General features: G+C 40.1%; 1 protein-coding gene across 2 annotated transcripts in view; it reads right to left on the bottom strand.

The window, feature by feature from the left end:
- The window catches only part of LOC149209030 (protein LOL3-like), a 157,409-nt gene extending 144,836 nt beyond the window's left edge, over positions 1-12,573 (bottom strand). The window contains exon 1 of one of the 2 annotated variants that reach the window (XM_089396267.1): positions 12,203-12,573. In XM_089396267.1, coding sequence (XP_089252393.1) covers positions 12,203-12,404 — 202 coding nt within the window. In that variant the 5' untranslated portion in view covers positions 12,405-12,573. The remainder of the gene's footprint in view (positions 1-12,202) is intronic. The other variant, XM_089396266.1, reaches the window with a different exon arrangement.
- Between the last annotated feature and the right edge of the window lie 231 nt (positions 12,574-12,804).

The following is a 12,804-nucleotide window of genomic DNA, read 5'->3' as shown; positions in this document are numbered from 1 at the left end:
TCTCACAGCAGACCTATCCACACCACAACGACTTTCAACCTACCAAAGTTTTTTTTGTTTGTTTGTGACAGTTGCACTTTGAGTCATGACAATTTCTTGGTTGCGAGTTTGTTCTCTACTTCAAGCCCCATCACATGCAAGCGGTTGTACTCTCTAACCAAGCACACCTCTTCATGGACTGACTTGAATATGTATGTGACAATAGCCTTCTGGACTTGCAAAACTCTTGTCCCCTTTGTTGCGTTGGTTCTTACTCACTTGCATCCATAGTCGTCTTCGTTCTAAGCCCTGTTGCAGTTGACACCACTTGCACTCAAACATCTACCAATTGGTTGTAGCCTAACTCTTTAGCGATTGGGACTGCTTTCTCTACTAATCGGCTCCAAGTAGCCACCAACTATGGGCCCCCCTACGCTATTGTTTTTTCTGTATTTTTTTTAATTCTTTGACTAACTCAAAACCTCATGCAGGCCCTGGCAGTTGTTACAGACTGATCGTGTCAACATTCGTCTAGTCACACAGCCTATCGGCCAACTTGCTACAAGCCCTACATGATGTCTTTGTTTGGTCTGTGTCTGCATCACTGTCACACCACCTTAGTCGATGGTCTTTGTGATTTTGTTTGTGCTTCCCTGTCTATAAGTTACCTCAGTCTATCACCGCCCCCATCTTTTGGTTTTGTTTCCTACTTCTAGTGGTTGGTCCGCCCAATGGATGCCTCGACCACACCTACGCCAACCCCCTGCTTGGTTGTTATCCTTGCTCGTGGATCCATCCACTCGATAAACCAGTTGGGTTTGTCCTTTGTCACCCCTAGTCAATTGGCCCTTGCGGCTAACAACTCAAGGATGTTGGTTGCTCTATGACCCCCAACCATGTCTGAAAATTCCTATGACTCTCAACCACCACAAACTTTTCCCTTTCTTATTATTAAAAAGAAAAAAGAAAAAAATCAGCTTCAGACTCAATGTCATACGCTACTTTATTCAGCCCTAAAATTCCACCTCATACTTTATTCAGCCTTAATGATCCTTGTATGAACCTGGCAGCTTGCTATAGATTCTCAAACATCTAGCTCTGTACCATGTCAGAATTCCTGTGAACCTATCACCCGGTATTTAATTCCAAGCAAAAAAATGATCTATTGAATAAATACACAATTAGGTTCCTAACACAAATTTAGTGGAAGAAATTTAATTGATTGATCTCATAAAACAATGACAAACAGATTTTTGCCAAATCAAATTAGTTCATCATTAACAGTGACTTAGAACTTACTTGGACTCCCATCATGAGATAATTGCCCAATTAAGAAAATACAAAATACAAAATAATATGGATCTAATCTAGCAAATTTCCCTACATCGGTGCTCAATCTTTCCTACAAATCTAGATCTCCAGCCTCTTTGCACTCCCTCAGACCCAACACACCACTCATTGAGATGCCTCACTCAATCTTGCGCTATTGTAGTGTGTATTTCTTCTCTCCTAAGCCTTGCTTTTATAACTTTACGTTGAGCTAAATCCTTGACCCTGACCCTAATCTCCAAAGTGATTGACGACCAAGATTAAATCTTGCCTCACTTAAGATCAACAATTGAGATTAAGTTTCTTTAGCTCAATAAGCCAAAATAATATGTAATTTTTCCTAAGTTAGACTTAGGCTAAGTTACATTAGCTCTCTTGTTCACACTAGAGCAAGTGTTCTAACGAGAATGTGGGCAACTTTTGCACACCTAGACACAAGGCTTGTGCAAAAATCCCTGCCCAAGCTACAAAAAATCAACACTACAATATGATGGGATGTGGGTGTCAAGCATGCTTCCCAAATCGATTAGGAAAGGGATACTTCTTTGCCACATACAAGATTGGTGGGAATATCGTTCAATGACAATTGTGATTGTACCTAATGATGATGATAATATCAATCCACCTAGTGAGGTCCAAGCATATATGGGTAGCCTTGAACTGAAAGATCAAACTCATAATCAACATCATGTTATATTTTGCACATTCATGTACTAGATACTATTTTGGAATTTTGCTAACTGCTAATTTGTGTACTAGTAGTTGGGCATTTACCATTAGTAATGCCAATAAGATACATTGGTTTATGTTTCTAACATTATATTTTGACTCGAATATCACCGACTGAGACCTAGCGCGTGCGCGCGCTCTGCTGCTGCTACGGCCGCCTGGCTCCTCTTCTGCGATTGCGCCCTAGTTCTCCCCCCTAAATCGCTCGAATCTCTCCCAGATGGCCCCTCCGGAGGCTCCACCGGAGGAGGCAGCTCAACAACAAGCCTTTTCAGCTCTCATCAACTCCTTACCGCCCCAACGAGCTCGTCCAGCTATCTCTAAATTCGTTAAAAAAATCGAGGGATTACAGGAGGTTTCCCTTCCTCCTACCTTGCCCAGAATGGCTGCTCTTGCTTTGGCAGAAAAGGGACTGATAGGGCAATTTACAGGCCTTTGGCCCTCACCAAAAACTGTTCAGAGGTGGGTGGAAAGGAATTGGGCGGACAAAATTCAAGGGAAAATTGCTATCAGATTCTGCGGGAAGGGATACTTCACCTTCCACTTTGAGACAAAGAACGACAAGGACCTGATATTTCGCAATGGCCCTTACTTCATGGACTCCAGAGGTCTGTATTTAAACAAATGGACGCCGGATTTCGATCCAGAGCTTGATATCCCTAATGCGGTTCCTGTTTGGGTTCGTCTCCCTCATCTCCCATTGCATTGCTGGGGAGATGAATCAGTGCGTGCCATTGGAAATGCAGTCGGCAAATATATTGATCGGAGCGAGCCAAGAGACAACATGCAGGCATGTGCCCGTATCTGTGTCGAGGTTGATCTGGGCAAAGGCCTTCCAGAAGCCATCAAGCTCAAAGTTGATGAATGGTCGCACATACAACAGCTTGATTACGAACAGATCCCCTTCAAGTGTAAGGTATGTCACGAGTATGGTCATTTTGCTAACCGCTGCACTAAGCTCATTAATGTTGATAACAATCCTCAAGAACAACAATGGGAAGTGGTAAAAAAGAAAAAATCAGCCCCTGGTCTCAAAATGCCCAATGAATCTAGACCTTCCTCTCATAACCCCTCCGCCCTGCCCCCATCCCCTCCTCCTTCCCCTCCTCATCGACCTCAATCCCCTGGATTGGAAAATCCCTTCAATCTCCTCCATCCTCCAATCCTTTCCATGTTCTCTCCCTCCCCGAAGATGATCCTATTCCCTTGAATCATCCTGAACACCCCTCTCCCCCCATTCTATGACCATTCTTCCCCCCCCTTTTATCAGACCCCCTCCCTCCTAGAATTACTCGCAGCAACTCCAAGGACCACAGATCCTCTTTAGATGGTCAAAAGAAGCCAGGCAGAAAGACCTCCAAACAGCATAGGGATGAGAATGCTCAGAAAGATATAGCTCTAGGCCTGCAGAATCCAATAGAATCTTACATTCAGGGCACAAAAAACCAAGAAATAGCAAGCAGAGACAAGGGAGGCAGAGCACCTCCTCGAATCACAAGTTTGAAATGATCAAAATCCTTTCATGGAACAATACGGGACTTGGGCACCCCTCCAAAACCAACGCTCTAAAAGATCTTATAGCGCAGAAGAAACCATCCATCATCTTAATACAGGAAACAAAGCAAAGAGAACCAGAAATCAACAAGATTATTGAAAGGCATAAATGTTATAAAGGAAGCATTTGCGAAGCTAGAGGGGCATCTGGTGGAATCACCACCATTTGGAATCAGGATGAATGGAATAGCGAAGCTGACTTAATAGAACAGCACTGGATAAAAACAGTATTGAGAAATAACATTAGCAAACAGCAGATTGTCATTTTTAATGTTTATGTTCCCAATCACTACAGGGATAAATAAATTTGTTGGGACTCTCTCAGTAAAAACATAATGGAAGAAGATAACAGTAACATCATCTTAGGAGGCGATTTCAACTTAATCTTGCATGCCAATGAAAAGCGTGGGGGAAGCTTTATGCCAGATCCTTTCAGAAATCAAATGGAAAATATAATGCAAAGTGGTGACTTGATAGATATCATTCCAAAAAATCGAAAATATACATGGAGCAACCGTAGACTGGGCAGTAGTAATATAATGGAGAGGCTGGACCGGTTCCTGGTCAACATCTCCCTTCTCTCAACTTTCTCAGTTGTCAATTCCTCCATTTTGCCCTTTGCTGCTTCAAATCACTACCCAATCACTCTAGCAATGGAAATACACTGCCCCCTCGGTCCGCTTCCATTCAAATATAATCATATATGGAGCGATTATCAAGCTGCCAGAAACATCATTCAGCACACCTGGGGTCAACATATTGAAGGATCCCCAGGGTTCATATGGGAGAACAAGTTAAGAAATGTGCAAAAAGTGCTCAAGAACTGGGCCAAAACGCAATACAATGAACCTGAAGAGGAAAAACGTGAGCTGAAATCCAAAATCGCAGACCTTTAATGCGCAATAGAACAAAAGGAGTATTGTCAGAATGAAAAAGCTCAAGAAGAAAAACTTTACAATCAGCTGAGCAGAATCAAAAGAGAGGAGGAAGAAAAATGGCGCATTAAGTCAAGGAAAATCTGGCTGGAGAGCGGGGACAAGAACACCTCCTTTTTTCACAAACAAGCCACTGCAAGACAAATCAGAAATACCATAACAGCCATCGTAGACAGTGCAGGGACTCAACATACTAAACAATCAGATATCAAAAGGGCTGCCACAGACCATTTCAAGGAACTCTTAACTGAAACAGAGGAGGAAGAACTCTATGATGACCTACTACAGCATTTGCCAACCAAAGTCACAGCTGATTTGAATAAAAATTTGATAGAAGAAATAAAAGAGAAAGAAATAGTGGAAGCAATCTGGAGTCTTCAGCCCAACAAGGCACCTGGACCTGATGGATTCCCAATTTGCTTTTATAGAGAATACTAGGAGCTGATAAAAAAGGATCTCATCAAATACTTCAAGTGGATACAGAGAAAAGGCAAAATAGGAGGTTATACAAACTCTACTCATCTGGCCCTCATTCCTAAGGAGAACCGCCCTTCCAATTTCTCTCGCTTCAGGCCTATATCATTATGCAATTCTTCATACAAAATCTTCACTAAAATCATAGCCTCTCGCCTCAAACCTCTCCTTCCGATGCTAATCTCTGAAAACCAAGGAGGCTTTATGGCTAATAGACAAATTTCAGACTCTATTCTTTTGGTTCAGGAAGCCATACATTCAAGCCATGTAAGGAATGAAAAAGGATTTATTTTGAAATTAGACTTGGCCAATGCCTTTGACAGGGTAAGGCATTCCTTCCTATTTGCAGTTCTTCAGAGAATGGGCTTCTCTCCTCTCCTTCTTAATATCATAAGACCCTGTATCTCTGGCCCATGGATCGCCCCCCTCATCAATGGCAGACCTAGGCCTTCCTTTCAATCCTCAAGAGGATTAAGACAAGGCTGCCCCTTATCTCTTCATCCTCATGGCAGAATCATTCAGTTATGCGCTTGATCATAAGAGACAGTCAGGCCTCATTACTGGCATTAAAAATATAAATCACTCTCAATTTGCTGATGATAGCCTATTGCTAGGGGGGGCGACCACCATTATAGCACGAAGATTCAAATCCCTGTTAGATAAATTCATGAGATACTCAGGGGGTCAAATTAATCATCTCAAAAGCTGCATTTATGGATGGAATGCTTCATCTCAAACGATCCACAGCATTGCCAACATTTTTGGTGTCCCCTGTAAGTTAAATTGGGACAGCTTCAGTTACTTGGGAATGCCGGTAAGCGTAGGGAATGCAAAGGCAGGTGTTTGGGATGTAACATTAGACAAAATGAAAAGGAAAGTTCAGAAATGGGGAACTTTGTGGGTCAATCCAGCTGGGCGACAGGTGCTACTAAAATCAGGCCTTTCCTCTCTTCCCCTCTATCAATTCTCCTTGGCTCAAGCTCCAGCTTCATTCCATCGTAAAATGGACAGTGTTCTCAGGTTCTTTCTCTGGCAGGGAGACAAGAATGAAAAGAAAAAATTCAACTTAGTAAAATGGAAACAAGTCATCCAAAGTCAAGAGAAAGGAGGTCTTGGCATAAGATCCCCATCACTCATGAATTTAGCTTTTGGTGGAAAGATGATCTGGAGACTTTTGGACAATCAAACAGCATGGTGGAAAAAAGTCCTGGAGGCAAAATACCTCAACCAGTCAAGGCAGCATCTACTCACATCCGAGATCCCCAGTAGAAAATGTACAAAGATAAGGAAGCTTTGCAAAAAAGTCATTGCATTCATGGCGCAAAATGTCTCCAAAGTGCCAAAAGGAGGTACAACTGTGAACATCAGTTCGGATAAAATCATGGGGAACCCACCCATAAACAGTCACCCAGGTATGAATCCTATAATCCTTTATTTACAAAGCAAAGGTATATTTAATTTAGGCCAAATCTCTCAATGGAATGCAGCAACCAATGTTTGGATTCGCTAGAAATTTCCTGCCATCCCCCATCAACTTAAAGGCAGCTTTGATTCTTTTTGCAACCACCTGCACAGTATTGCGCCCACCATCAAAACCGATAAGGATGAGTTCAGATGGGATCCTACAAGAACCAATTATTCAATCAAAGCAGGCTATGATTACTTAAGTAGCAAGGAATACCCAATGACAGTATGGACACATTGGAAGATCTTAAAGAAAGCAGAAGCAATTCCAAAAGTCAAATTTTTCATGTGGACTCTCCTGCAAGGGAAAATTCTCACTGCAGAGAACCTCAAAAAAAAAGGCATCGTTGGACCTTCTAGATGTCCCAACTGTAAAGTTGCAGAGGAATCCATACAGCATTTGTTTATCTCTTGTCCCTTTGCAGTCTCATGCTGGAATAGTATCACTCCTTCAGCACCTTCCATTTGGAATACTCAGCATTCCATCGACGAAGCTCTAAATAACTGGAAGAGGAGCTACCCTTGGCAATCCATGAAGCATAATCCCGCCAAAAGAGTTTGGAACGCCCTCCCATTTGCTCTTCTCTGGCGGATTTGGATTGCGCAGAATAGCATGATATTCCGAGATAAAATTACTTCAATCAGGCACCTTACTCTCAAAGCAACAAGTTTGGCCACTGAAACCATAGCCTCCAAGATAACCAAAAAAATTGATTCCACCAATCTTTGGACAGAGGAAAGAAACTTCATTCGGAATCTTCTTGATAAGACCAATAATTCTTTAACAGTGAAAATTAGCAATTTCAGAGGCAAAGCAAACAATCTCAGTTGGAAAATTCACTTAACAAAGGATGAATTCAGCAAATGGCTTCAATCAAAGAATTCTCATTCTTTATTCTTCGATGGAGCATCTAAATCTAACCCAGGAGCAGCGGGAGCAGGGGGCATCATTTTCAATCCTACAGGTGACCCCATTTCCTCTTATGAATGGGGATTGGGAATCCTATCCAACAACAGAGCCGAAGCTCTGGGCCTCTACCAAGGCATCCTTCAGCTACAGGCCCAAGGGATTAAAAAAGCCCTCATATTTGGTGATTCCGCCATTATAATAAGTTTAATGAACAGTAATCAGCAAGCATCCAATCTTTTTTTACAACAAACCATCAATCGTTGTAAAAGTCTGCTATCTCATGATCAAGAGTACCTTTTTTTTCATGTCCTCCGCTCCAACAATCAAGACACTGACAAAAGGGCTAGCCAAGCCTGCTCACGGGGAAAAGGAAGTATCCTATGCAACAACACGATCCTTCATCAATTCATACCCTGAAATCTATGATTGTTTCAAATCAATCCCCTCCAATGAATTGCGCCTCTGCTAATAAGGACTCTGACCAAACCCATAAGAAATCTGAAATATATTGTTGCAAATCCCTGATAACCCAATCGTATCACATTCCAGGAGATTTTGATGCAGTGAATCTAATCCTTAACAGCAAGAACCGTGATCACCCATGCCTCCTCCACGTGACCTGGTCCTCAACATGCCCCTGTTTGCTCGCTATATATCTCAACAAACCTCCTCCTCATTTCTACGCCCCTTCTCCCATATTCTTATCTGTCTTTGCTCTCTCTGTAGTGTCCATCTATTGGCCGATGACCTCTAGCCTCGCCTCTTTCTTCAAGTCCCCCCTCGACCGAATCCTCCTCATCGACTTAATAAAATCCGCTATTCTGCTCCTTTGTACTCCTGTTTTAATCTTTTGTGACTTCCTTAGCTCGGCTTCAGTGCCCGGTTCCAAGGCTGATAAATCTTATAGAATTGTGTTCAGCTTTGTAGCAGCAGTAAGTGTGTGTTCTCTTGAGATCCTCAAGTTTATGATGGACAAAATCTACAGTTCAAACGATCCAAGCACCAGCGCCTCTAGTGCAAGAGTTGCAGCAGTAGACAGCCATCCAGAGGACTCCAATGCCCGACAGATCAGCCATATAAGTATCTACTAGATGTACTGTAAAATCAGCTTGCTTTTGTCCCAATTTATCAGAATCTATACTTGTATTAGGATCTTTCAATCGGATAGTAAAAGTATTCCTGTGAATTGTCACAATGTAACTCAGCTGCAAGCTCACTCTGTGAGCTCTTCCATTGTAATACCGGAGCTTAGTCTCCCCCTACTTTTTTGAATACATCTAGCAACCGACTTTGTAAAAAAAAAAAAAAACATTATATTTTGACTCCTTTCAATTAAATTTGATTTTGTTTCATGTGAAATTCTAACATTATTTAATGTTCAATAACTAATTAAAAATTTAATACATAGTCATCGAATCAATATTTTATCATGTATGTACTAAGTACTATACAATGTGACACCTTCTAACATTCACCTATCAACTTTTTGTTTTCTAATTCCATTGTAGGCTTTACATCTAAGCCCCTTGACACAATGACAAGACACGAAAATACAAATATCCAACATGAGACACAACAACCCTAGGAATTGGACACTATATATATATATATATATATATAAAACAAATCAATGAATTACACAAAAATGAAATATAGAGAAAGATACAATTTAGAAATTAAAACATTACACACACATATTTTAAAAATTTTAAATATATTAAAAAATAAAATAGTGAATTGCACATAAAAATTGAAACATAGACAAAGATTCAATTTCAAAACTAAAACATTTACATGGTCATATTACAAATTCAATCAAAAACTAGCATTACATCAATGATGATAAATTGACAAGCACACAAAAATTAAAACCATAAACTATAGTTTTCTCATTCAATCATCATAGGTGGGAATGGCAATGGCAAATGCAAAACAAGGTAGATACTAGAACCATAGATCAAGATTGAAGATTCACATAGCTCGTGACTATCAATAGTCCTCCATCTCATCATCATCAATATCAACGTCACTACCACTGGTCTCTCCTCCATCCTCCTCCTCTATATCCAATACAATCTTTATATCTACTAGTGTGGAGGATGACCCCTCAAGAGGATCACCATCACCAAAAGTGACCAGCTCTAGCGCTAGTTCAATAAGATCCAAGTTGGTCTATGCCAACTCAACACTGTTGTTCAAACCCATATCATTAGGAAACACATACCACATATTTGTCTTTCCTTTCAATCACCCCTCCCTCTGCCTGTAAATAAGACCATATGTGCTCCAATTCTCTTCTTCAAACTATATAACTCCCATATGTGCTCCAATTCCTCTTGCAACAAAAGGATGGAGTAACCTGAGAGAGGAACCTTATGCCTAACTACTGTAGAAGAGGGCATGTTGCCCCATGAGTTGCCCACCTAGCATAGGGTTTCTTAGCCCCCCTATGTCTAAGAGCATCATTTTAACAAGTCATTTTTTCACCAAACGTGCCCAAATGTGAAGACAAGATACAATTAGGGCACATGTTTGGCACATGTCCTATGAACAAAACACGTTCCTAACATGTGTCATACCCGTGTCTTGTCCAACACATCAAATATGTGACACAAGGGTGGGGGGTGAGGGCATGTCTAGTAACTTAGATATAGAACATATGGGGCTAGTCAACAACCATAGTTGCGATATGTCACCATAGTGGACAAAGGTGATATGTTGAGATACACATGCAACATATGTGGAAATAAATTTAGAGGTAACTAAAAGAGGGTATCTACCCATCTTTTGACCATGATTGAACATGGCATTAAGGCATTTCCTTGTTCTAACAAACAAGGACATGAAATGTGACAAATTCACCATAAAGCAAACAATAGTTGATTATTTAAAGCATTTGACATGTCATACTTCAATGCTATTCTAAACTTTTCTTCATCTTGGCATCCTGGACCATATAATAGCCAAATGTTATAGTTGAATTAATAATTATTGGGCTTATTTGCCTATCAATATGTTATCAATGTTTAGAATTTTATGCAATCATGAATTCTATTATCATGGTAAGTTAATATCCTATGTACTTTTGAAACTTTTCCCTTTCTATATTTTTGAGATTCTTTTAATATTTTTTAGTGTATATTATTGTTGCTCTCAACCCACCGTTTTGAGGAAATTTGAGTAAAGCCTCTAACCATTCCCGACATGTACCAATAGATTTGCCATCCCTGGGTAAAAAATCAAAAAACTCAAAACATAAAACCAGGCATATTGCAAAAATATTACATTTGAAATGATAAAACAGAGACAATATTGCAAACAGAAGGATTAAGACATAGCATTGTTCTAACAAACAATCCCACAAAGCCTAACAAATTCACCATAGAGCAAACAATAGTTGACAGATTATCATGTTGCGAATGGTAATACTTCAGTACTTTTTTGTACTTCTGTCCATCTTGGGATATTGAACTATGCAATCACTATCTTTAACAAGTACAAAAATAAACATTGGAGTTCATTTGACCATCAATACGTTATCAACAAATCAACGCTCAAACTTTCTGGAATCATGTACAATATTGACATGTATATATCACGGTGAAGTTTATTTTCTATGTACTCTGAAGAAGTTACAGTATTTTTCTAAAACTTTCAGTTTATTTTTGAGTATATGTTATTGTTGCTCACAACCTGCTGATTTCTGGAAATTTAAGCAAAGCGTATTCCGGGCAACCGTACCAATGATTTTCCCATTCAGGGGAAAAAACAATGTTCAAAAAACATAAAACGAGAGAGCATATTGCGCAGAATAATGCTTAAAATGATAAAGCATAATATTAGAGAGACAATATTACGAACAAAATGTATAGGTAAACCAAACCAAAGATTTGATTTCCTATTGAAAGCAAATTAATTTTGTATTGCCAACAACAGATCACTGGTTCAATTCAACGTTTAAGTTACATAGACCCCAATGCCACGAGTAGGTGCTTGGTCAAAGGAACCAGGGCCTCAATCATTTAGGGACTTTACGTAATCATGATTTTAAACCAGATCAAAAATTGGGACAACTGCCATTCTTTCCCACGATTAAAATAGGACTACATACGACGCAGAGCCAATGGTAGATTAAATGGTATACCATCTCAAATCACAGAACCTACCCAAGATGAATAAACACCGAACAACCAAATTCAAAATTCAGAGTCTCAAAAACTTAATTCCAATATGGAATATATCTCACAAACCCTCTCACAGACACAAACCAAATGTGAACAGATGTGAGAAATCCAAATCAAATGTGACTAAATCCCACAAACCCAATTCAAATATAACTTCACTATCGCAAGCCCAATTCAGGTACGAATTAAACCTCAAGACCAAGTTCAAATCGGTTGAATTTTTCAATCCACTTCAAGGACTATGGAAATCTTATAAACCCAATCTAAACACTGAATAATTCTTTCAATCCCCTTGAGGATTACAGAAATCCCCAAAACCCAATTCACACTAAAGAATTTTTTTCAATCTCCTTCAGGGATTACAGAAATCCCCGGAACCCAAACATTGGTGGATTATTTTAATCCTCTTCGAGGACGACAGAAATCCCATAAAACCAATTCAAATACTGATGAACTCTTTCAACCCACTTCAAGGCTGACAGAAATCTCATAAACCCAATTCAAACACTAATGAATTCTTTCAACCCACATCAGGGACTACAGAAACATCGCAAACACAATTCAAACACTGATGAATTCTCGGAAATTATAACCAAATCCATAAACTGTTATATCTCAGAACACGGTTCAAATAAAGTGCTTACCATTGGGGGGCGGAAGAGGCATTGATTGGGGATGATAAGGATTCATGTGAAGGGGCATGGTTCCCCAGCCAGGCCTGACAGCACCTGGATTATTGTTTTGTATCGAGTTAATTCTTGGGGGAGCACTTCCTATTGGGCCATTAGCGGATCCGTTGTTGACAGTAGTAGTGTCGGATCTGGTTGAGTAGCCTCCTGACAGCATTTTCAGGCTAAGGTAGGATCAATCGCCACGTTTGTTACGAAGCCCTTCTTCGTCCTCCTCTTCGCCCTCGGCTAAATCACCACCCGCTTTGAACATACTCCGCGTTCTAAATCCGACTCATCTACGCCTCCGTTTCCTTATATATAACCCCACAAAAACTTTCCAACAAAAGTAATTCTCTGAATTATCTATCGCCTAACAGAATTATTGTAATTGATACACTAATTTTTATAGACCAGATAATTGTATTAATATCTTATTCCACTATGTAGGATCCTACATTGTTGACCTTTGGATTGGCGAGCACGGACATTTCTGGGTGTCACATCTCACGTTATGTCGGTCGTAACATTTACATTTTGTTTGCAAGAGCGTACATAGATAACGAAGTATTGATTCC

The sequence above is a fragment of the Pinus tabuliformis genome, chromosome 1_2 (assembly GCF_031772625.1).
Source record: "Pinus tabuliformis cultivar Carrire ecotype Pingquan chromosome 1_2, CPIR1, whole genome shotgun sequence".
NCBI classification, from domain to species: domain Eukaryota; kingdom Viridiplantae; phylum Streptophyta; class Pinopsida; order Pinales; family Pinaceae; genus Pinus; species Pinus tabuliformis.
This window is presented reverse-complemented; position numbering and strand designations above follow the sequence as displayed.